The sequence below is a fragment of the Pristiophorus japonicus genome, chromosome 12, assembly GCF_044704955.1.
Source record: "Pristiophorus japonicus isolate sPriJap1 chromosome 12, sPriJap1.hap1, whole genome shotgun sequence".
Classification (NCBI taxonomy): Eukaryota; Metazoa; Chordata; class Chondrichthyes; family Pristiophoridae; genus Pristiophorus; species Pristiophorus japonicus.
In genome coordinates this window covers 71373670-71398575 of record NC_091988.1, presented here as the reverse complement: position 1 = coordinate 71398575, position 24906 = coordinate 71373670, and the positions used below count along the sequence as shown (strand labels likewise).

Here is a 24906-nt window from a genome sequence, read left to right as displayed (position 1 = left end):
AAGCTCCCTTTACACTGTCCCATAAAACACTCCCAGGGCAGGTACAGCACTGGTTAGATACAGAGTAAAGCTCCCTTTACACTGTCCCAGCAAACACTCCCAGGGCAGGTACAGCACTGGTTAGATACAGAGTAAAGCTCCCTTTAGACTGTCCCATAAAACACTCCCAGGGCAGGTACAGCATGGGTTAGATACAGAGTAAAGCTCCCTTTACACTGTCCCAGCAAACACTCCCAGGGCAGGTACAGCACTGGTTAGATACAGAGTAAAGCTCCCTCTACACTGTCCCAGCAAACACTCCCAGGGCAGGTACAGCACTGGTTAGATACAGAGTAAAGCTCCCTTTAGACTGTCCCATAAAACACTCCCAGGACCAGTACAGCACGGGGTTAGATACAGAGTAAAGCTCCCTTTAGACTGTCCCATAAAACACTCCCAGGACCAGTACAGCACTGGTTAGATACAGAGTAAAGCTCCCTTTAGACTGTCCCATAAAACACTCCCAGGACCAGTACAGCATGGGTTAGGTACAGAGTAAAGCTCCCTTTAGACTGTCCCATAAAACACTCCCAGGACCAGTACAGCACGGGTTAGATACAGAGTAAAGCTCCCTTTAGACTGTCCCATCAAACACTCCCAGGACCAGTACAGCACGGGTTAGATACAGAGTAAAGCTTCCTTTAGACTGTCCCATAAAACACTCCCAGGGCCAGTACAGCATGGGTTAGATACAGAGTAAAGCTCCCTTTAGACTGTCCCATAAAACACTCCCAGGACCAGTACAGCATGGGTTAGATACAGAGTAAAGCTCCCTGCACTTGGCTCCAGTGTCTCAGCCTGGGGAAGTTTCGCCAGCTGTCTCGATGTGAAGTGTTCCAGCGATGAGGCCGTCTGTGGGTAAGATTGAGTCATTGTGTGCAGTGGGGCCAACACTTCCTCATAACTGGATGGAAATGGAGCCAAACTCACGTCCCGTGGGACATTAGTGGCCAAGTGATGGAGCAGGCTCGCAGTCCAGCAGTCTGGTGTGCAGTCACACCCGGGGCAAAGAGTGGTTTGACTCACAGTCCCCATGGCAACACTGCTGGAGGGCCGGGCGGGGGAAGGGCTCAGTCTTCACTCCTAAACAACCCTTTCTGGAGGGGCAAGGAGAGCTCAGGAACCATCCCCTGTGTCAGCTGTTTGGCCGTGGGGTGAGGGGGGAGTGGATATCACTGCCCTACACAATAACCACACCCCTGCAGGGGATCACGGACTGTGAATACGAGCAGGAGTCATGGCGGATTTCCCTGACCCCCCCCCCCCCCACCACCACTGCGGCCAGGGGGTTAAAACCAATTGTATCACTCTCCCTCCCTCCCCACCCTCTGGCATTCCAGCCTCGATCAGAGAACGCGGCTCCAATCAAGGACCAATCCTCCCTGATGCTCAGTGGGTAGCACTCTCGCCTCTGAGTCAGGTTGTGGATTCGAGTCCCACTCCAGAGACTTGAGCACATAAATCCAAGCTGACACTCCCAGTAAGTGCTGAGGGAGCGCTGCACTGTCAGAGGGGCAGTACTAAGGGAACCCCGCACTGTCGGAGGGGCAGTACTGAGGGAGCCCCGCATTGTCGGAGGGGCAGTACTGAGGGAGCGCTGCACTGTTGCAGGTGCCGTCTTTCAGATGAGATGTTAAATCAAGGCCCCGTCTGCTCTCTCAGGTGGATGTAAAAGATCCCGCGGCACTATTTCGAAGAAGAGCAGGGGAGTTATCCCCAGTGTCCTGGGCCAATATTTATCCCTCAATCAACAATCACTAAAGCAGATGATCTGGCCATTATCACATTGCTGTTTGTGAGAGCTTGCTGTGCGTAATTTGCCTGCTGCATTTCCCACATGACAACAATTACTACACTTCAAAAAGTACTTCATTGGCTGTAAAGTGCTTTGGGCCGTCCTGAGATTGGGAAAGGTGCTATAGAAATGTAAGTTGTGTCAGGTGACCGAGCGACAACCATCGATGAACCGAGAGAGGTCGCTCCCCCTCTCCCCCTGCCAGTTCTCCTGATTGGGCAGAGCAGCGAGCTCCCGGACTCACCACGCATAGCAGTGGAGTGATCACACTCCAGCTCCACTTCATCCAGCGCCCCGGCCTGTAGCCAATCATGTCTTCGATTGCATCATAGAAGTTATCGACTCCTGTAGTGGTGTGCAAGGAGTTGGGTTAGTAATCTGCGAGACAAGGCATTGGTTACAAGCACTGTGCACCGTTCTGGACTCCATATTATAAAGACGATACAGAGGCACCGGAGAGGGTGTGAGCAAGATTTACAAGGGTGATATCAGAACTGAGAGGTTATACACATCGGAAAGATTGAACAGGGGGGATTCTTTTGTCTAGAAAAGGGAAGACTGAGGGGTGACCTGATTGAGGTCTTTAGCATTATTAAAGGGTTTTACAGGGTAGTTGTACAGAAGATGTTTCCACTTGTGGCGGAGACCAGAACTAGGGCCCGTCAATATAAGATCGTCACGAATAAATCCAATAAGGAATTCAGGAGAAACCTCTTTACCCAGAGAGCGGTGAGAATGTGGAACTCACTGCCACAGGGAGTGGTTGAGGCAAATAGCAGAAATGCATTTAAGGGGAAGCTGGATAGACACGCAAGGGAGAAAGGAATAGAAGGATATGTTGATGGGGGTAGATGAAGAGGGTGGGAGGAGGCTGGTGTGGAGCATAAACACCGGCACGGACCTGATGGGCTGGACAGCCTTTTGCTGTATTGTACACGCGATGTGAAAGATGCCTGTGCATGAGTTCTTTTAATGTGGGGTGGCCATTGCACACTGGCTACCACACAGGCTTGACAGAGCAAGGTCTTGGTCCTGGGGCAAGGGGGTCCAAGACGACTGGAGACCAGGCACTGCTGTATGAGCCTAGTTGCCTACGGCGAGATGCGAGCCATAAGCTCGGCACTGAGCAGCGCACTTCAGTGAGAAATCCGAGGCCTGGCTGAGGGCAGGCATTGGGATGGTCAGAGATCCACTTTGTGGAAGGAGGAGAGGTCAGAGAGGACTATATACAGCAGACACCTCAAATGGCTGGAGAAATACCACCAACGATGTCTCCGCAAGATCCTGAAAATCCCTTGGGAGGATAGACACACCAACGTTAGTGTCCTCGACCAGGCCAACATCCCCAGCATCGAAGCACTGACCACACTCGACCAGCTCTGCTGGGTAGGCCACATCATCCGCATGCCCAACACAAGACTCCCAAAACAAGCGCTCTACTCAGAACTCCTACACGGCAAGCGAGCCCCAGGTGGGCAGAGGAAACGTTGCAAGGAGACCCTCAAAGCCTTGATAAAGTGCAACATCCCCACTGACTCCTGGGAGTTCCTGGCCAAAGACCCCACTAAGTGGAGGGAGAACATCTGGGAGGGCGCTGAGCACCTCGAGTCTCGTCGCCGGGAGCGTGCAGAAAGCAAGGGCAGGCAGCGGAAGGAGCGTGCGGCAAATCAGACTCCCCACCCACCCTTTCCTCCAACCACTGTCTGTCCCACCTGTGACAGAGACTGTAATTCCCGTATTGGACTGTACAACCACCTGAGAATTCACTTTTAGAGTGGAAGCAAGTCTTCCTCGATTTCGAGGGACTGTCTATGATAATGACACTCGATCTAATTCTTTATGTTATTGGGACCCATGTGCCAGCACTCCCCGGGATGGCTGCCAGGCCTGCTTTGTTCGGTGATGAAGAGAAACCGGAGATTCTCTGCCCCCCCCCCAGGCCACATCCCGTCACCCCCCCCCGTGAGAACACCACCTCCTGGTATCCTTCACGGTCCCTGCCCAGCGAGTGCACGGCAGCTGGGGCTGGTCTTATAACCAGAGAGGGCCCTTCCTGCAGAATCCCCTTCCCCTGCAGTTACATTCAATGTTTGAATCAGCTCATTCTGTTTCTAATTTTACTTCATCACTATTTCGGCAGTCGTTCCGTGACGCAAGATAAGTTGAGCTTTGCTGAACGCATTAGAATATTTTCTGATCTCAAGACTTGCACCTGTCCCTCGCTCTCATTTTTTGGCACTTACGATATTCCATCTGAACTTCACACTCCCAGTTAATACAGAGTGGAAATATCTTATCAGAGGGGTTAATTTTTATTTAGGGAGCGGTTTCAATGAACTCTCAGTCATTAAGCTCAGAAACTGGTCAATAAAGAGAGGATTGCATCGCAGCTTTTCCGTGTTCCACACCAGCCTCCTCCCACCTTCGTCATCTCACCCCATCACATAGGAAACAGGAAATAGAAGTAGGAGTCGGCCACACAGCCCCTCGAGTCTGCTCCACCATTCAATATGATCATGGCTGATCCGATCATGGACTCGGGTCCACTTCCCTGCCTCCTACCCATAACCCCCTATTCCCTTATCGGTAATAAACTGTCTATCTGTCTTAAATTTACTCAATGACCCAGCTTCCACAGCTGTCTGAGGCAGCGAATTCCACAGATTTACAACCCTCTCAGGTTTCTCCTGAATTCCTGATTAGATTTATTTCTGACGATCTTATATTGATGTCTCTCACACACGTTTTTTAAATTCATTCCTGGGTTGTGGGCGTCGCTGGCAAGGCCGGCATTTATTGCCCATTCCTAATTGCCCTGGAGAAGGTGGTGGTGAGCCACCTTCTTGAACCATTGCAGTCCGTGTGGTGAAGGTACTCCCACAGTGCTGTTAGGGAGGGAGTTCCAGGATTTTGACCCAGCAACGATAAAGGAACGGCGATATATTTCCAAGTGGGGATGGTGTGTGACTTGGAGGGGAACGTGGAGGTGGTGGTGTTCTAGGTGGTAGAGGTCGCGGGTTTGGGAGGTGCTGCCGAAGAAGCCTTGGCGAGTTGCTGCAGTGCATCTTGTAGATGGTACACACTGCAGCCACGGTGCACCGGTGGTGGAGGGAGTGAATGTTGAAGGTGGTGGATGGGGTGCCTATTAAGCGGGCTGCTTTGTCCAGGATGGTGTCGAGCTTCTTGAGTGTTGTTGGAGCTGCACTCATCCAGGTAAGTGGAGAGTATTCCATCACACTCCTGACTTGTGCCTTGGTGGAAAGGCTTTGGGGAGTCAGGAGGTGTGACACTCGCCGCAGAATACCCAGCCTCTGACCTGCTCTTGTTGCCACAGTATTTATGTGGCTGGTCCAGTTAAGTTTCTGGTCAATGGTGACCCCCAGGATGTTGATGGTGGGGGATTCGGCGATGGAAACATCTTCGCTACATTCACTCTATCAATTCCTTTCATAATTTAAAGTTCCCTATCAGGGCGCCCCTCAGCCTTCTCATTTCTAGAGAAAAGAGCCCCAGCCTGTTCAATCGTTCCCGATAGTTATTACCTGCCAGTTAGAGTATCATCCTCGTAAATCAATGTCCATTTCAACCATCTCAAATATCCTACAGAACATATCTAGATACCGTCTTTCCAGAATAACTCTAAAGGCCCAGTGCACTGTATCACACTATCACACTGGGGTACAGTACTGGTGGGTACAGGTCTGTCACTGTATAACACTGGGATACTGTGCTGGTGGGTACAGGTCTGTCACTGTATAACACTGGGATACAGTACTGGTGGGTACAGGTCTGTCACTGTATAACACTGAGGTACAGTACTGGTGGGTACAGGTCTGTCACTGTATAACATTGGGGTACAGTACTGGTGGGTACAGGTCTATCACTGTATAACATTGGGGTACAGTACTGGTGGGTATAGGTCTGACACTGTATAACATTGGGGTACAGTACTGGTGGGTACAGGTCTGTCACTGTATAACATTGGGGTACAATACAGGTGGGTACAGGCCTATCACTGTATAACATTGGGGTACAGTACTGGTGGGTACAGGTCTGTCACTAACACTGCGGTATAGTACTGGTGGGTACAGGTTTGTCACTAACACTGGGGTACAGTACTGGTGGGTACAGGTCTGTCACTAACACTGCGGTATAGTACTGGTGGGTACAGGTCTGTCACTAACACTGGGGTACAGTACTGGTGGGTACAGGTCTATCACTAACACTGGGGTACAGTACTGGTGGGTACAGATCTGTCACTAACACTGGGGTACAGTACTGGTGGGTACAGGTCTATCACTAACACTGGGGTACAGTACTGGTGGGTACAGGTCTATCACTAACACTGGGGTACAGTACTGGTGGGTACAGGTCTGTCACTAACACTGGGGTACAGTACTGGTGGGTACAGGTCTGTCACTAACACTGGGGTACAGTACTGGTGGGTACAGGTCTATCACTAACACTGGGGTACAGTACTGGTGGGTACAGGTCAGGGAGATTAATTGTCAGCCATGTGAATGTGTCCATTTGGGCCACAGGGTGGAAGGGGAATGATCACTTACCGTACACCCAAGATATTGCAATACATTCAAAGAATGCCACCCACAGAAGGCACGCGCCGCTGGCTGCATAGTAGTCAAACAGCTGGAACACATACAACCCACCCTGGGAAGAAACGGAGAAGAAACTGTCACTCAGAGTAAAGAGAATAGGCTCTCCCATCCTCCGCCCTCCCTCCATCACCACCCACCCTCCATCTTCTCCCTCCCTCAATCTCTGCCCTCCCTCCCTCCCTCCATCTCCGCCCTCCATCCCTTCCCCCCTCCATCTTCTCGCACCCTCCCTCCCCCCTCCATCTTCTCCACCTACCCTCCATCTTCTCCCTCCCTCCATCTCCCCCCTCCATTTCCTCCCACCCTCCATCTCCTCCCTCCCTCCATCACCTTTCCCTCCCCTCCCTCCAGCTACACCCTCCAACCTCCACGAGGTTACTACACTTAATTCTGCTGGTGTCAGCTGTGGCTCAGTGAGCAACTCTCTCTCTCTCGCCTCTGAGTCAGAAGGTTCTGGGTTCAAGTCACACTCCAGAGACTTGAGCACAAAAATCTGGGCTGACAGTCCAGTGCAGTACTGAGGGAGTACAGCACTGTCGGAGGGGCAGTACTGAGGGAGTACAGCACTGTCGGAGGGGCAGTACTGAGGGAGCGCTGCACTGTCGGAGGGGCAGTACTGAGGGAGTGCTGCACTGTCGGAGGGGCAGTACTGAGGGAGTGCTGCACTGTCGGGAGGGGCAGTACTGAGGGAGTGCTGCACTGTCGGAGGGGCAGTACTGAGGGAGCGCTGCACTGTCGGGGGTGCCGTCTTTCAGATGCGACGTTAAATCGAGGCCCCGTCTGCTCTCAGGTGGATGTAAGAGATCCCATTGCACTATTTCGAAGAAGATCAGGGGAGTTCTCCCCGGTGTCCTGGTTGATATTTATCCCTAAAACAACATTATTTAAAATAGCTTATCTGGTCATTATCACATTGCTGTTTGTGGGAGCTTGCTGCCTCGTTTCCTACATTACAAAAGTAACCACACTTAAATTTATCCCTTAATCAACATCACTAAAAACATCTGGTCGCTTTAAATTAGAGCCAGGCCGTTCAGGGGTGATGTCAGGAAGCACTTCTTCACACAAAGGGTGCTGGGAATCTGGGACTCTCTTCCCCCAAAATGCTGTTGAGGCTGGGGGCATCAGTTGAAAAATGTCAAAACGAGATCAATAGACTTTTGTTGGGCTGGGGTATTTAGGGTTACGGAACCAAGATGGGTAGATGCAGTTAAGATGCAGATCAGCCATGATTTAATTGAATGGCGGAACAGGCTGAATGTGATCTACTCATGTTCCTCGTTGCTCTTTGTGGGAGCTTGTTGTGCGCAAACTGGCCTGACAGCTTTCGCACATTGCACCAGTGAGTGTATTTCAGAAAGTGCTTCATTGGCTGTGAGACGCTTTGGGACTTCCTGAGGTGGTGAAAGGCACTGTAGAAATATGAGGGCTTTGTTTTGAAGGCGGGGATATATTTCCCTGTTGCCGATGACGATTGCTGCCATTAACACGGTGTGTCTGAAAAGGAGTTCGAGGCCTTCCAACAGCTTGTCCCAAGCTCAATGAGCTCTGGTCGTGGGAAACAACATTGCCAGATATCCCACTTGTTTGAACAGTCCCCACCTTACAGATGCTTCCTGTTACAGCCTTGGGCCAGCTCACTTGGGCTGCTGTTGTGGAAACCGGGGGCAACGGCACAGTGAGTCCCCACCCTTTGCTGTGAGGCTCGGCATTTCCAGCCAACCAGGACTGGCCTGGCGTCTCCCGGAACCGAGGATTAATCCCCTGGACATTGGCTGAGAGCAAAGAACCCGGGTGCAAAAATTCACAGGGGTGTAAAAAATATATATGGTGTTTCTTTCAATTAATTTCCTTTGAAGACTTTTTAAACAGGGCTGCTTCACTGACTGACAAGAATCATCTAATCGGGTGACAAAGAGTTTGTTCTCGATCCAATTGGGGTGGGAAGGCGGGGCCACCTTGAAGATGGGGAGGTTGGGCAAACAATGGCGATGGGTGGAAGCGGGGCTCCGCAAGGATGGACATGTCGGGGAACCAATGGCGGGAGCAGGATGGTTGGAGGCGTGAGGTCATGTGATGAAACCTCCAGGAATACCTCCAACTGGAGTTGGGAACCACTAAAACCGGATCAAGAAGACGGCGGCCCACCACCATCCCAACGGGCAACTAGGGGACGGGCAACAAATGCCGGCCTTTCCAACGATGCCCACATCGTCTGGTAGATTCTGAGGGTCTTGGCAATTTACTGGGGTTTCGCACTGAGAGAAAGAAAGAACTTGCATTTATATAGCACCTTTCATGATGTCAGAATGTCCCAAAGCACTTTACAGCCAATGAAATACTTTTCGGAGTGTAGTCACTGCTGTAATGTGGGAAACGCAGCAGCCAATTTGCGCACAGCAAGCTCCCACAAACAGCAATGTGATAATGATCAGATCATCTGTTTTAGTGATGTTGGTTGAGGGATAAATATTGGCCGACACTGGGGAGAACTCCCCTGCTCTTCTTCGAAATAGTGCCATGGGATCTTTTACATCTACCTGAGAGGGAAGACGGGAGCCTCGATTTAACGTCTCATCTGAATTGATGGCACCTCCGACAGTGCAACGCTCCCTCAGTACTGTCCCTCCGACAGTGCGGCGCTCCCTCAGCACTGCCTCTCTGACAGTGCAACGCTCCCTCAGTACTGTCCCTCCGACAGTGCGGCGCTCCCTCAGCACTGCCTCTCTGACAGTGCAACGCTCCCTCAGTACTGTCCCTCCGACAGTGTGGCGCTCCCTCAGCACTGCCTCTCTGACAGTGCAGCGCTCCCTCAGCACTGTCCCTCCGACAGTGCGGCACTCCCTCGGCACTGCCTCTCTGATAGTGCAGCACTCTGTCAGCACTGCCCCTCCGACAGTGCAGCACTCTGTCAGCACTGCCCCTCCGACAGTGCAGCGCTCCCTCAGTACTGTCCCTCCGACATTGCGGCGCTCCCTCAGCACTGCCCCTCCGACAGTGCAACACTCTGTCAGCACTGCCTCTCTGACAGTGCGGCGCTCCCTCAGCACTGCCTCTCTGACAGTGCGGCGCTCCCTCAGCACTGCCCCTCCGACAGTGCAGCGTTCCCTCAGTACTGCCCCTCCGACAGTGCAGCGCTCCCTCAGCACTATTAGTCTATATTTTATGATCAAGTTTCTGGAGTGGGCCTTGAACCCACAACCTACTGACTCAGAGATGAGAGTGCTGTCCACTGAGCCACGGCTGACACTAACGGCGCAGAACGTGCGTCGCAAACAAACAAGGTGGTTTTGTAATAAAAACAAGAGACAGAGTAAAACACAGGAGAAAGGAGGCGGGTTCATGCGGCACTTACTTGAGTCACCATAGACAAGCCCAGCAGATAGCTCAATGAGCATGTTATAGCTATGAAGATTTCCCGGTTGTAACCCTTCCTTAGGAAGGATGGGTAAAGGTCGACGAGCGAAGTAATCTGCCCTTCGACCTCCACGAACTGTAGGAAAACAAGTCAAAGATTAAAAAACACACATCACGCGATATGTTCAATCACAACGCGCGGGTCTCAGTCCCACACCCCAACTTCCCCGGTGTCAAACGGATCTCTGCCACTGTGATAATTAAACGGTGGGTCCCGTCTGGGGATCGGGAATCCTGAAACCAGCTGCAACCAGCAAAGGCGCCCAGTGCAGATGTTCTGATCACCCTGAGGTTCCCCCCTACCACCATTGCCCCTCATGACCCCCCTACCACCCCCCGCCGAGGGCTGGCAGCATATTCGACTGTCGGGAGGCACACAGCCGAGCCCATTCCTGCCTGCGCACACCTTCCGGAGTTACCGAGTGGAATCCTGACAGATCAGGTGGGCAGGAGGGGGAGTGGAGAGAGAGAGGAGGGAGAGGGGGGAGGGGAGAGAAAGGAGGGGGGAGGGGGAGAGAAAGGAGGGAGAGGGGGAGAGAGAGGAGGGGGAGGGGAGGGAAATGAAGGGGAGGGGCGAGAAATGAGGGGGAGGGGCGAGAAATGAGGGGGAGGGGCGACAAATGAGGGGGAGGGGCGAGAAATGAGGGGGAGGGGCGAGAAATGAGGGGGAGGGGCGAGAAATGAGGGGGAGGGGCGAGAAATGAGGGGGAGGGGAGCGAAATGAGGGGGAGGGGAGCGAAATGAGGGGGAGGGGAGCGAAATGAGGGGGAGGGAAGCGAAATGAGGGGGAGGGAAGCGAAATGAGGGGGAGGGAAGCGAAATGAGGGGGAGGGCGAGAAATGAGGGGGAGGGCGAGAAATGAGGGGGAGGGCGAGAAATGAGGGGGAGGGCGAGAAATGAGGGGGAGGGGAGAGAAATGAGGGGGAGGGGAGAGAGCGGAGGGGGTGAGCGGAGGGGGAGGGGGGAGAGCGGAGGGGGAGGAGAGGAGGGGGAGGGAGGAGAGAGGAGGGGGAGGGGGGAGAGAGGAGGGGGAGGGGGGGAGAGAGGAGGGGGAGGGGAGAGAAAGGAGGGGGAGGGGAGAGAGAGGAGGGGGAGGAGAGAGAGAGGAGGGGGAGGGGAGAGAGAGGAGGGGGAGGGGAGAGAGAGGGGGATTGGGGACATTGAGGTGAAGCAAGGAGAGGACTCATTTTCCCTTGAACGAGGTCGGTGGAGGATTGAACAGTTACACACCTGCAAACCCACTGGAATTAATAAACCATGAGACAGTGACAGAGTTACGCTTCATTTCATCAACATCCATTTCAGTCAATCTCATTATCACCAGTATGATTCATCCCAATGCTGGGAATGGAACAGTTTCCCATCCCCAGCACCGAGTCAATATCAAACACTCCCAGGGCAAGTACAGCACGGGTTAGATACAGAGTAAAGCTCCCTCGACACTGTCCCATCAAACACTCCCAGGGCAGGTACAGCACGGGTTAGATACAGAGTAAATAAAGCTCCCTCTACACTGTCCCATCAAACACTACCAGTGCAGGTACAGCATGGGGTTGGATACAGAGAAAATCTCCCTCTACACTGTTCCAACCTCCGAAGTCCCCAGGCACTGCGCTGGAGCTGATATTTCCGTTTCCCAGAACGGATTTGGGCTGAGGATCAAGTTCCACGCTCAATCCATGTGGGACTCCAAGAGCCAGTTATTGTCAGGCAGAACTGGAGCCAAGGCCAAGTGGGAAAGGTTGCAGGGCAGAGGTGGAATAAGCCAGTCTCATGTCTGTGAACCCAATTTGCTTGGTGCTCAAACGCAGCAGGTCTCTGGCTGATTGGAGCTTTATCAAAGTCACACCTTTAGGTAAATATTATTTACAGCCATGTTATTCGATGCCAGTTGATAGTTTGGTATCGGAGGTGGCGGGGTGGTTGAGAGTCTGAACACGAGTCAGCGCTGTGTAAATACCCAGAGGGACAGCATCTGGGACTTTCCATCCAGGCAGCTGATCTGGGTACACAGCAGTAGAAGGTTACAACTGGGGAATGCGAGGGCGGGGGAAACACTCCCAACCCTTGCTCAGGTCCGTCTTCACTCCCCACCCCCCCCACCCTCATGGGCCTACAATCCCATCTCTCTTCAACGGGCCATCCCCTCCCCTGCTTGGGATAAAGGCCATCACGGGGTTACTGGCTGCTCTGTGACACCTCGCCATCTTTCACCCGTGCGCACCCGGGACACGCTGGGGGAAGGGATGGGAATATTCGACTGTGGAGGGCGTCACCCTTCCCCTCCACATCTAATCCACATCTCGCGCGGGTCAGGAGTGGGGAGCAGGTGAGCAGGCTGACTAAAGCCCGATTAAATCCAGTCCAAGGTACGAAGCCCCACCCCGCCCCACGAAATCGGAGAGAACAGAACAGCCAACAATGCCCAATAACTTACCTACCTGCACACATTAAACAGGCGCAATGTACAATCATTAACTCACATGTCAAACTCTCTCAGCTAATCGCCAAGAGCCACTGATACACAAAATAAACCTTCCCACCACACAGGTTTGTGAAAACAACACAGGGTGTTCGTTACACAGATCTACCCCGTTCCCACGATAGGGAACTCGGCCGGACAAAGTCAGCGAGAGGTCACCCTGCAGCGCAAACTCAAGCCTCGATTCCCCAATCTTAAGACTCTCCTTTTTTTTGAAAAATAAAATTGCAAATTCATTCTTCCCTCTCAAATCTCATCACACTGGGGTGGGGAAGAGGTGATCCGATCTGATCTGGTATTTATTTATTTTTTTAAACTGCTGGTTTGCTCGCTGCCAAGAAACACAGAGAAGCTTGCGGTGCCGACTGTGAGCGAGCGGGAGTTTGTATCCATGCGAGGTCGCAGTGACCAAGCCAAACGTGCTCGATGCCCGTGAGCAGCGGCTGTGCAAGGTGCAGAGATGCATCACACCGGCTGCACACCAACGCAATCAGAAACACACACTCACACAGAGCTATCCACATACATTCACATACACCTGCGTGTCCAGATGCACACGCATGAACGTATGAACCTACAAAGGACATACACGAGCACATGGGCAGGAGCGTGTAGGCACGCAATGACCTAGAGACACACGTGTGGGCACCAGCCAAACCAGACTCACGTGTGGGAACACACATGGCCCAGAGAAACGCGGGAGAGCACACGCAGAGCCAATAACACGCGTGTGTGGAAATGCAGAGCCAATAACATGCGTGTGGGGACACGCAGAGCCAGAGACACATGTGTGGGGACACGCAGAGCCAGAGACACGCGTGTGGGGACACGCAGAGCCAGTAACACGCGTGTGGGGACACGCAGAGCCAGAAACACGTGTGTGGGGACACGCAGAGCCAGTAACACGCGTGTGGGGACACGCAGAACCAGTAACACGCGTGTGGGGACACGCAGAGCCAGGGACATGCGTGTGGGTACACACCAAACCAGACACACGTGACCCAGAGAAACGCGTGCGAGCACACGCAGGCCCAGAGAAACACGCATGTGTGACGTGGGGCCACCCGATCTGTCGGCTCAGCCACGACAGCGAACGGGATGAGATTCATTGTCAGCGCTCCCCGACGACACTGGGAGATGACAAAGCAGCCCCCACTTTACCGACAGCAGACGGCAAAGCCCCAGTTTAAAGGTAGTGGGGGGCGGGGGGAGGGGGTAGTGAGGGCGGCGGTGGGAGAGCCGGCAACAGGTGGCTGCTGCGTACGACCAAAGTCGCTGAGCGAGCTGTTGGGCCGGGGGAGGAATCACAGCCTCTATTGCTGCAACGCAAGCCACCCAGGTTATCCCACCGCCGGTAAAAACAGGTGTGCGATACACCGAGACAGATCCCCCCACCCAACCACGCTCCCCCTCGGTAAGGAGTGAAAGCGCCGAGGAAAGTTACACGGCATAAAAATCCCAGCTGAGCAAAGAGGCGGTGGGCGGGGTGGGGGTGGGGGGATATGGGAGTGCAAGGTTCCCCAAACCAGATCGGAATTCTCTCCTTTTTACAAGCAGCGAGAGAGAGAGAGCGGGAGAGGAGTAAACCCACGCCCCGAAAACTTCCCCCACCTCACCGCTGGGAGCCGGCTCTCTGGGATCCACGACCCCCGACAAGTTCAAACTGACCTGACTATCCAGTCCGAGAAGCAGCAGCATAACGAAAAACAAGATAGCCCAGAAGGTAGGCCATGGCATCAAGCTCACAGCTTTAGGGTAAGCGATGAATGCCAAACCGGGACCTGGAAGGAGGCAAATGCAGAGAGAGAAATGGGGGGTTTGGGGGGAGAAATAAGGGGGAGGAGGGAGGGTACAAGAGGCACTAAATGATATTGTAATTCCATGTCAAAATAAAACACAAGCACTTTATATCACAGCAGTATCTCTTAAACACAGTTAGCATGCGAATCAACTTTTCTAACTTTTTTTCACTTGCAACGGCAAAATGCTTAAACCAATAATAAAGAACCCTCATCCCTCTAGCCTCGTGCGGAGCGCAAACACCCGCCTCCGTGCTGTGAAACTCGATCGGAGAGAGCAGCAACATTGCAGATTCACAATAATAAGGGTTTGATACTTTTATTTAAATTAAGTATGAAAAAAAACCTCCTTTGCCTTTTGGTCTCCGTATTTAAGGAGGGATACACTTGCTTTGGAGGCAGTTCAGAGAAGGTTCACGGGGTTGATTCCTGAGATGAAGGGCTTGTCTTATGAAGAAAGATTGAGCAGGTTGGGCCTATACTCACTGGAGTTTAGAAGAATGAGAGGTGATCTTATTGAAACATATAAGATTCTGAGGGGGCTTGACAGGATAGATGCAGAGAGGATGTTTCCCCTCGTGGGGGAATCTAGAACTAGGGGGCATAGTTTAATAATAAGGGGCCACCCATTTAAAACTGAGATGAGGAGGAATTTCTTCTCTCAGAGGGTTTTAAATCTGTGGAATTCTCTGCACCAGAGAACTGTGGAGGCTGGGTCATTGAATATATTTAGGGTGGAGTTAGACAGATTTTTGAGCAATAAGGGAGTAAAAGGTTATGGGGAGCGGGCAGGGAAGTGGAGTTGAGTCCATGATCAGATCAGCCATGATTATATTGACTGGCGGAATGGGCTCGAGGGTCCTGGTGGCCGACTCCTGCTCCTATTTCTATGTTGCCTGCAGGAGGGAGGAATCTATCCCCCGCTGGCGCCGCCACCACCGCAAAGCAGGGTGAAAGATGATTAAAGTTTCGCCGGTAAGAAAACCCGCCAGAAAAGTGGTTTAAAAAAAATGTCCAGCGCAGAGAGCTTGGAGCACAGGTTACGCGCAAAGTATTTGCCGTGGTATTTAGGTTGGCAGAATTCACAGTCTCTGCTTTAATTTTCCGAATCGACCGTTATACCGACAAAGAAAGGCTGAGGTTAGCGGTGGTGTGAGTGCTGCGTGTGTAGTGGGACTGGGATGGCAGGGGTGGGGCAGTGGTGACTGCACCCCCTGTGTGGGCCTGTGTTGGAGGCCAGTCTCTGCTCCGGAAACCAATCGCTATTGGATTGCTCAAATGCTTTGACTGGGCCGGAAGGACCTCACTTGAAGTGGGAGTGGATGGGGAAAGGGGGGGAGTGGATGCGTGAGGGGGTGAGAGGGTGGGGGGGGCGGGGGGGTGAGGGAGTGGGGTGGGGGTGTGGTGGAGGGTGTTAGATGGAGAGGGGATGAAGGCAAGTTCGGCAAATGGGTGGGGAGGAGTTTGGGTAGGTGGGTGGAGGAGGGGGGTTTGATGGAGAGGGGGTTGGGTGGAGAGGGGGGAGGGGGTTGGGTGGAGAGAGGGGAGGGGGTTGGGTGGAGAGGGGGGAGGGGGTTGGGTGGAGAGAGGGGAGGGGGGAGGGGGTTGGGTGGAGAGGGGGGGAGGGGGTTGGGTTGAGAGGGTTGGGTGGAGAGGGGGGGGGGGGTTGGGTGGAGAGGGTTGGGCGGAGAGGGGGGAGGGGGTTGGGTGGAGAGAGGGGAGGGGGGTTGGGTGGAGAGAGGGGGAGGGGGTTGGGTGGAGAGAGGGGAGGGGGGAGGGGGTTGGGTTGAGAGGGTTGGGTGGAGAGGGGGGGGGGTTGGGCGGAGAGGGGGGGGGTTGGGCGGAGAGGGGGGGAGGGGGTTGGGTGGAGAGAGGGGAGGGGGTTGGGTGGAGAGGGGGGAGGGGGTTGGGTGGCGAGGGGGGGAGGGGGTTGGGTGGCGAGAGGGGAGGGGGGAGGGGGTTGGGTTGAGAGGGTTGGGTGGAGAGGGGGGAGGGGGTTGGGTGGAGAGGGTTGGGCGGAGAGGGGGGAGGGGGTTGGGTGGAGAGAGGGGAGGGGGGAGGGGGTTGGGTTGAGAGGGTTGGGTGGAGAGGGGGGAGGGGGTTGGGCGGAGAGGGGGGGGGGTTGGGCGGAGGGGGGGGGTTGGGTGGAGAGGGGGGGGGGTTGGGTTGAGAGGGTTGGGTGGAGAGGGGGGAGGGGGTTGGGCGGAGAGGGGGGGGGTTGGGTGGAGAGGGGGGAGGGGGTTGGGTGGAGACGGGGTTCGTTGAGAGGTTGGGTACGTGGGAGGTCAAAGTGTAAACCGGGCACCTTCCGGTTTCCCGTGAACACCAATGGCCCTCGGTGACCTCAGGCTGATGTCCGTATCCTGAGGTGAAGGTCAGGCCGCCCAAATCTAGAAAGTCTCGAACCTTCCGGACAGAGCAGCCGAGCGGCACCAACCGCTGATCGCCTCAGTCAGTGAGCAGCGACTCTGAGCTACAACAACCCCTTGGCAATGTGCTCCCAGGGCACAGACTGAAGGTGATCGGCAAAAGAGTCAGGTGACAAGGACTTTACGCAGCGCGTTGTTGTGATCGGGAACGTGCTGCCTGAAAGGGAGCAGATTCAACAGCAACTTTCAAAAGGGAATTGGATAAATGAAGGGAAAGACGGCTAACAGCCTCAAGTAAGACTCGAAAATGCCCCTCCCACCCCTGCGCCCCCCCCTTTCCCCACACACAGAGCGGTGGGTGTTGGACAGACTGCAGAGACAGGGCAGCCGCAGAGTGCCGGCTCCCTCGGACAGGGTGGGGGGAGTGGAGGGAGGGGAATGGCTGTATGTTGGGAGTGGGTAACACTGGTGAGGAGGCTGTGGTTGAATGGCGGAGCTGTGAAGAATGAATGTGGGGGGGTTGACCAGGTGGAACGATGAAGAGGTGGTGAATCAAGCAGAGATGGAGGCGGAAGGGATGATGAACATGATGGTGGCATGGTGAGTGAGCCAAGGACGGATTCTGAGTCCAATCAACTGGGGGGAGGGGGGGGAAGGAAACAGAAAATTCTTGCCCTCGCAACCACAACTGCGCCCCCCCCCCCCCCACCTCCAAATTCTGATGTTCCACCGCACGCCTGTGGGGGTCTCGACAGCGATCGCGATTCAGAATTCTGCTTTCGCACCAATACTCGGGGAAGGGAGGGGAAGAGGAGACAAAGTATTTCAAAATCAGTAGAAATCAACTTCAAAAAGCAAAAATAAAAACACGAATGTAATTATTATTGTTAAAAAGAAATCCACCCAAAAAATATATACTGCTGGGGGGGCCATGGTGCTTTTAGCTGCAGTGCGACGCACCGGCGGACAAGCTATGAATCATTATTATTATTAAATACTGCAATGCCTCTGTGGGCGGTGAGTCATCTACTCTCAGCGAGACTTCAGCAAACTGGGCCTCCAGCACCATGGCTGCACCGACTCTGCCTTGGCCACGGACACTGCTCCGCCCAGAAACACAGCGTTCTACCTCAGAGCCACAGAATGTCAGGCTGGTCAGGGAGACTGCTGCACCGAGCCAACCCCTGTACACGAGAAGGATAGGGTAGCTGGAGGGAACTGAACAGACACAACATAAATTGTGAAAAAAAATATAGGGGAGCCTTTCATCCTTGAGGTCTTTTTCCCTGAATACTTTCCATTCCATTCGTTTTGGGTGAGATTTATTGGCATCATCGTTGCTAGAACACTGGTGTCCCATCAAACACTCCCAGGGCATGGCTTAGATACAGAGTAAAGCTCCCTCTACACTGTCCCATCAAACACTCCCAGGTCATGGGTTAGATACAGAGTAAAGCCCCCTCTACACTGTCCCATCAAACACTCCCAGGACATGGGTTAGATACAGAGTAAAGCTCCCTCTACACTGTCCCATCAAACACTACCAGGGCATGGGTTAGATACAGAGTAAAGCTCCCTCTACATTGTCCCATCAAACACTCCCAGAGCAGGTACAGCACAGGGTTAGATACAGAGTAAAGCTCCCTTTACACTGTCCCATCAAACACTCCCAGGGCAGGTACAGCACGGGTTAGATACAGAGTAAAGCTCCCTTTACATTGTCCCATCAAACACTCCCAGGGCAGGTACAGCAGGGGTTAGACACAGAGTAAAGCTCCCTCTACACTGTCCTCATGAATGCTCAGAAACAGAACCCCCCCCGCCCCTCCCCCAGGCAGCAGTTTTGTACACCAGTTGCCCTCGTGGGCGGTCTGGGTGTGCGCGCCAATCCCCTGCTCTGGGCCGTTGCCCGCTGAGCGCCAAGTATTGAGAACGGTGTGAGGAGAACGCCAATGCAGCAGTGCAGGTTAGATTGGGACCCCAGTGAGAGGGACCCAGAGAGGCTATGGCGGCCCCTATCACTCCTTCCGACGAGCCCATCGCCAGGGGATTGTGGGTCGGTCCCGAGGGCAGGCGATCAAGGCGACTTTGGGGCCTATCGGGAGGGCTGAGAGTCCGTCTAACCTGGTGACTGCCACGAATAGGGAGGACGAATTTTGCAGCAGGCACACAGAACTAAAAAAGTTCTTGCAGACACCACTAAAGACCTCACAATTTATCCACAATTCACACACTGGCGGGGAACGAGACGGCTGAGGGTGCTGGCCCCGGGGAGCGGTTCCGCAGGCAGGCAGGCAGCCCAGCCTCAGGTTCCAGGACTCGAGTCCAGTCACTGAGGCTATTCCACTAATGGCGACATCACGGTCCCGCTCGCACCTGCCCAGAAGGAGTCACCGGGGGCCGGTGGGGGGCGGGGGGGTGGGGGGTGATGATGCTCCATCTGTTTCCCCCCACCCTTCTCTCCCTAACCCCAGGGGGGAAGAGAGGAGCAACCCATCCACCCCTCAATCCATCCGCCCCACACAAGCAGCTGCTGCCCGGGGCGGAGACGAGCCGACTCGAGGCACGACGAAAGGAGAGGCTCCTGACGCGGGTCCTTGACCCCCTAACGTGGGTCCTTGACACCGGGGCGGTGCAGTCACGGCCGCCAGTCATCGGGGGCGGGCCAGGCCGTCAACACGGCGGCCCTTCCGTTTGTTAAACGTATGCCGGCGGGCGGTGATCGCCCAGGAGGTGCTGAGTGCGTGCTGGTCGGTGAGGCGTCACTGAGCAACAACTCCCCCCCCCCCCCCCACCACCAATCACTGGGGTGGGGGGGGGGGGGCTCACCGCGACCATGTACAGGAGGGGTGCGGATCCACAGCAGCCGCAGCATGCGCGAGCGATGCACTCAGACAGACTCGGCAAGGTGGGATCAATCACAGCGCGTTGCCAATACACAGACTATCGGTATTTACGATCTCGCCAGGGCGCGGATACATTACGCTGTCAGTAACGCCTGCTGCTGCTCGTACCTGACTCAGCCACATCCGCTATGTCCACCCCTTGTTCTTGAGCCATGAAGCCAAGGATGGAAAATATCGCGAAGCCCGATACAAAACTGGTGCCGCTGTTGAGACATCCCAGGAGCAAACAGTCCCTATTTGCACATATGTCATAAGTGATGGAGGGTGTTAATACGGTGCAGAAGATGATCTGCGTGAACAGACCGGATTTTCTTTTTTCTATTTTTTCCCGCACACACAGCCCCCCCCGCCCCAACCCCTCCGTCATAACTAAACACCCCACCCCCCCCACCGTAAAATCCTCCCGCGTTGCTCAGACGTACCGGTAGCAATTGTACTTGTACTTGTTGTAACTTCCCAGTGACGTCATCGCTCCCAAGCAGATTGCATAGGAGAAGAAGATTTGAGTCCCTGCATCAATCCATACCTACAGACGGGGGAACAAGACATGTTGGGATGGCTGATCGACCAAGGGGGGGGGCAAACACACGCAATGCAGAAGGGAGGAAATCCGATTATTTCAGAATAAAGGGGCTGTCCATTTAAAACAGCGATGAGGAGGAATTTCTGCTCTCAGAGGGTCGTGGATCTATGGAATTCTCTACCCCAGACAGCTGTGGAGACTGGGTCATTGAATATATTTAAGGCAGAGATAGACCGATTTTTGAATGATAACAGAGTCAAGAGTTACGGGGAGCGGGCAGGGGCCGGAATTTTCGGCCCATTATATTCTTACAATGCAGGTGCGTTTGTTAAAATTTCACAGATAATATCTGGGAACGATCACATTCATTTTGGACAAGGAGGCCATGGTTGATGTGGGCAAGGAGGCCATGGGGCTGGATTTCCATCATTGAGCCCTCCCACTAGTTTTCCAGTGGTATTGCAGTGCTATTTAAAAATTGAGTTTTTTTAAACCACCAAAATACCACTTTCACTCAAGGCTGCTATTTTCATCAAATATAACCGGTGGTGGGATTAACTGTATTTTGTTCTTATTTTTGATCATGCAACACTCAAAAGTAAAATGGGTGGTATTTTTGCTGGTGATATAAATGGTGGTATTGAAGAATTTACCTCTGGTGGTAATTTTCGGTGGTATTTCAGTGTTATTTTGTTATTGTGTTATTGTTGCTACAAATATGTTTAAATCATTGAAGTTACAACACAATAACCACAAGAACTACAACATCAACAGCAAGAACAAAAACAGCAATAAAACATCAGCCCCCAACCCTGCACTTTACTCCAACACTGAAATACCACCGAAAATTACCACCAGAGGTAAATTCATCAATATTGGCTTTGACATTTTTCAAAGTTTGCAACATTTTATAAAATGTTGTTAAACCTAACCATTCTTGTACTGTGTCTAACTTTTAGACAATGAAGGGTAAAACTCAACAATAGACTGACAGTAAAGGTGAAACATAACTCACTGTTCAAGCAAAGTGTTGATTTATGAGCTGCTGGTGTCCTCAAAAGTCCTCCAATTTTCTTAAATATCCTTAAAATGTCCTCCAATTTTCTCAATTAATCCACTGAAAGCCTCAAATAGCCTTAAAATCTAACTCTGAACTCACATAAAGATGTCTGTGTAAAACTCAGCCTTCTCTCATCTGGAATGGACTGCAGCTCCGTTTTTTTTAAAATGACGTCCGTAGCACTGGAGTTGATCACACAAGATCAGATAAGGCTGCACTTTTCTCGGTGGTAATTTAGGACAGTGGTAAAAATGGTGGTATTGATGAATTTACCTCTGGTGGTAATTTTCGGTGGTATAGACTTAATGACGTCATAAAAACAGCAAAAAAATAAGATTGGTGTTATTTTTTTACCACTGGTGGTAAATCATTGATAAATTTAACACCGGTGGTAATTCGGTACTAAATTATGATATTCGGCAATATTTCAGTGGTAATCTGCGATGAATTTACTACCGGTGGTATTTTCGGTGGTAAATGATCGAAAGAAACGATGAAAATCCAGCCCCATATTTGTTGTGGGCAAGGGGGCCATGTTTGTTGTGGGCAAGGGGGCCATGTTTGTTGTGGGCAAGGGGGCCATGTTTGTTGTTGGCAAGGGGGCCATGTTTGTCTCAGTAAAAAGTGAACCCGTTCGACACCCCTGCAGAATACTTACTTGTGGATCACCCAGGCGTGATAAATCAGGATACAGATAAAACTTGATTCCCTGAGCTGCTCCTGGCAGAGTGACTCCACGGATCAACAGCACCAACAGCATCAGGAAGGGAAATGTTGCAGTGACATAAACAACCTGCAGGGGAGAAACCGGAGAATAATCGAGGTTAACCACATCATCCTGAATTTTCTGAGGGATCTTTGGGATCAGCCTCACACAAACATGAGGAAGGAGAGAGAAGTGAGTTGGCGCATCAAAGGGGTTTAGATGTCCAGGCACACAAACCACTAAAGGCTAGTGGGCAGGTACAATAAGCAACCAAACAGGCTACAGAATCTTGGCCTTTATCTTAAGGGGGCTGACCAACCAGGGGGGCAGAGATTTAAAGTAATTGGTAGATGGATTAGAGGGGAGTTGAGGAGAACCTCTTTCACCCAGAGGGTGGTGGGGGTCTGGAACTCACTGCCTGAAAGGGTGGTAGAGGCAGAAACCCTCATCACATTTAAAAAGTACTTGGATGTGCACTTGAAGTGCTGTAACCTACAGGGCCACGGACCAAGAACTGGAAGGTGGGATTAGGCTGGATAGCTCTTGGTCGGCCGGCGCGGACACGATGGCCCGAAATGGCCTCCTTCCGTGCTGTAAAGTTCTATGATTCTATGAACACAAAGCGGAGGAAGGGGTGCTTCAGTTGTACAGAGCTCTGCTCAGACCCCACCTGCAGTAACTGGGTTCAGTTCTGGGCCCCGCCCCTCAGGGAGGATATATCGGCCTCGGAGGGGGAGCAGCACAGATTCCCCAGAATGATACCCGGGGCTAAAAGGGTTAAATTATGAGGACAGGTTGTACAGACTGGGCTTGTGTTCCCTCGAGTTTAGAAGGGGTGATCTAATCGAGGTGTTTAAGATGATTAAAGGTGATTTGATTGGGTGGATAGAGAGAAAGCCTTCCTGATAAAGTGCGACATCCCCACTGACACCTGGGAGTCTTTGGCCAAAGACCGCCCTAAGTGGAGAAAGTGCATCCGGGAGGGCGCTGAGCACCTCGAGTCTCATCGCCGAGAGCATGCAGAAATCAAGCGCAGGCAGCGGAAGGAGCGTGCGGCAAACCAGTCCCACCCACCCTTTCCTTCAGCCACTGTCTGTCTCACCTGTGACAGAGTCTGTGGCTCTCGTATTGGACTGCTCAGCCACCAAAGAACTCATTTTAAGAGTGGAAGCAAGTCTTCCTCGATTCCGAGGGACTGCCTCTGCTGATGAGAGGAACTATTTGCTCTGGCGGGGGGAGTCCAGAACAAGGGGGCGTAACCTTAAAATTAGAGCCAGGCCGTTCAGGGGTGATGTCAGGAAGCACTTCTTCACACAAAGGGTGCTGGGAATCTGGGACTCTCTCCCCCAGAGGCTGTGACTGACCAACGGATGCGGAGCAAAGGCGGGTAAATGGAGTTGAGATACAGGTCGGCCATAATTTAACAACAACAACTTGTATTTATATAGCGCCTTTAACGTAGTGAAACATCCCAAGGCGCTTCACAGGAATATTATGATACAAATTTGACACCAAGCTGCATAAGTAGAAATTAGTGCGGGCTTGGTCAAAGAGAGACGTTTTAAGGAGCATCTTGAAGGAGGAAAGAGAGGTGGAGAGGTTTAGGGAGGGAGTTCCAGAGCTTGGGGCCAAGGCAACAGAAGGCACGGCCACCGATGGTGGAGTGATTATAATCAGGGATACTCAGGAGGGCAGAATTAGAGGATCACAAACATCTCGGGGAGGGTTGTGGGGCTGGAGGAGATTACAGAGATAGGGAGGGGCGAGGGCCATGGAGGGATTTGAAAACAAGGTTGAGAATTTTGGAATCGAGGCTTTGCTTAACCAGGAGCCAATGTAGGTCAGCGAGCACAGGGGTGATGGGTGAGCGGGACTTGGAGCGAGTTAGGACACGGGCAGTGAGCACAGGGTTTATGTCTGCTTGCAACGACCTTGCTGTGCTCAAATTTTTATCCCGGGTCAATCAGATTCAGCCAATGATGTACTTTTGGCGTGCAGTCACTTTGTAATGTAGGAAACTCAGCAGCCAAATTGTGCACAGCAAGCTCCCACAACAATGTGATAATGACCAGATAATCTGTTCTAGTGATGTTGATTGAGGGATAAATATTGGGCCCAGGTCACCGGGGAGAACTCCCCTGCTCTTCTTCAAAATAGTGCCATGGGACTATTTTACACCCACCTGAGAGAGCAGACGGGCCTCGGTTTAACATCTTATCCGAAGGACAGCACCTCTGACAGTGCAGCGCTCCTCAGTACTGCCCCTTCAACAGTGCAGCACTCCCTCAGCACTGCCCCTCCGACAGTCCAGCACTCCCTCAATACTGCACTGGGAGGTCCAGCCTGGATTTGTGAGCTCAAGTCCCTGGAGTGGGTCTTGAACCCACAACCTTCTGACTCAAGAGGCGAGGTGCTGCCCACGGCTGACACTGTTAGGATGGGGCGAGGTCATAAATAACGCCTTTTACGACCCCTGGACGTCCCAAAGCACTTCACACTCATTGAGGTGCAGTCCTGTGTTGTACATAGAGGTTGGAAGGTCATGGGTTAACCGAATGGGTGGGGGGCGGTGGTAGAGAGGGGAAGCGGGGGAGATGGGGAGATGCGGTTCAATGCCAAGTAGCGCCCTCGCACCAACCTTTGCTAAAACGAGTCTCAATCTCACCTTCCAGTGGATCGGACACCCTTCCAAATGCAGAAGAAGCAGATGATCCAGGCGGCCAGCAGACACAGCGCCAGTTCCCACCTCAGAGAGCCCACTTGCGCAATTCCGTTCGAGATACCCAACACTTTCCGCCTGGGAAAGCGAGAGAGACCAGAGATGGGAGGTAGCGGGTGTGGAGGGAGAGATAGAGAGGGCGGGGGAGAGAAAGCGGGAGGGGGAGAGAGAGAGAGAGAGAGAGAGAGAGAGAGAGAGAGAGAGAGAGAGAGAGAGAGAGAGGGAGAGAGAGAGGGAGAGAGAGAGGGAGAGAGAGAGGGAGGAGAGAGAGAGAGAGAGAGAGAGAGAGAGAGAGAGAGAGAGAGAGAGAGAGAGAGAGAGGGAGGGGGGAGAGAGGGAGAGAGAGGGGAGGAGGGGGGGGAAGAGAGAGGGGGAGGGGGAGGAGGGAGAAGGAGGGAGAAGGAGGGAGGGAGAGAGAGAGGGGAGAGAGAGGGGGGAGAGAGGGGGGGAGAGAGGGGGGGGAGGGGGGGAGAGA

General features: G+C 53.0%; 1 protein-coding gene across 1 annotated transcript in view; it reads right to left on the bottom strand.

The window, feature by feature from the left end:
• LOC139276779 (sodium- and chloride-dependent taurine transporter-like) overlaps positions 1 to 24906 on the bottom strand; it is a 67997-nt gene that overhangs the window by 8256 nt on the left and 34835 nt on the right. The window contains exons 6-13 of the mRNA XM_070894782.1: positions 24378 to 24509; positions 21665 to 21875; positions 19846 to 19949; positions 19532 to 19656; positions 14018 to 14130; positions 9806 to 9943; positions 6400 to 6502; positions 2079 to 2179 (exon numbers count right to left, since the gene is read on the bottom strand). Of these exons, the coding sequence (XP_070750883.1) occupies positions 2079 to 2179; positions 6400 to 6502; positions 9806 to 9943; positions 14018 to 14130; positions 19532 to 19656; positions 19846 to 19949; positions 21665 to 21875; positions 24378 to 24509 (1027 nt within the window). The remainder of the gene's footprint in view (positions 1 to 2078; positions 2180 to 6399; positions 6503 to 9805; positions 9944 to 14017; positions 14131 to 19531; positions 19657 to 19845; positions 19950 to 21664; positions 21876 to 24377; positions 24510 to 24906) is intronic.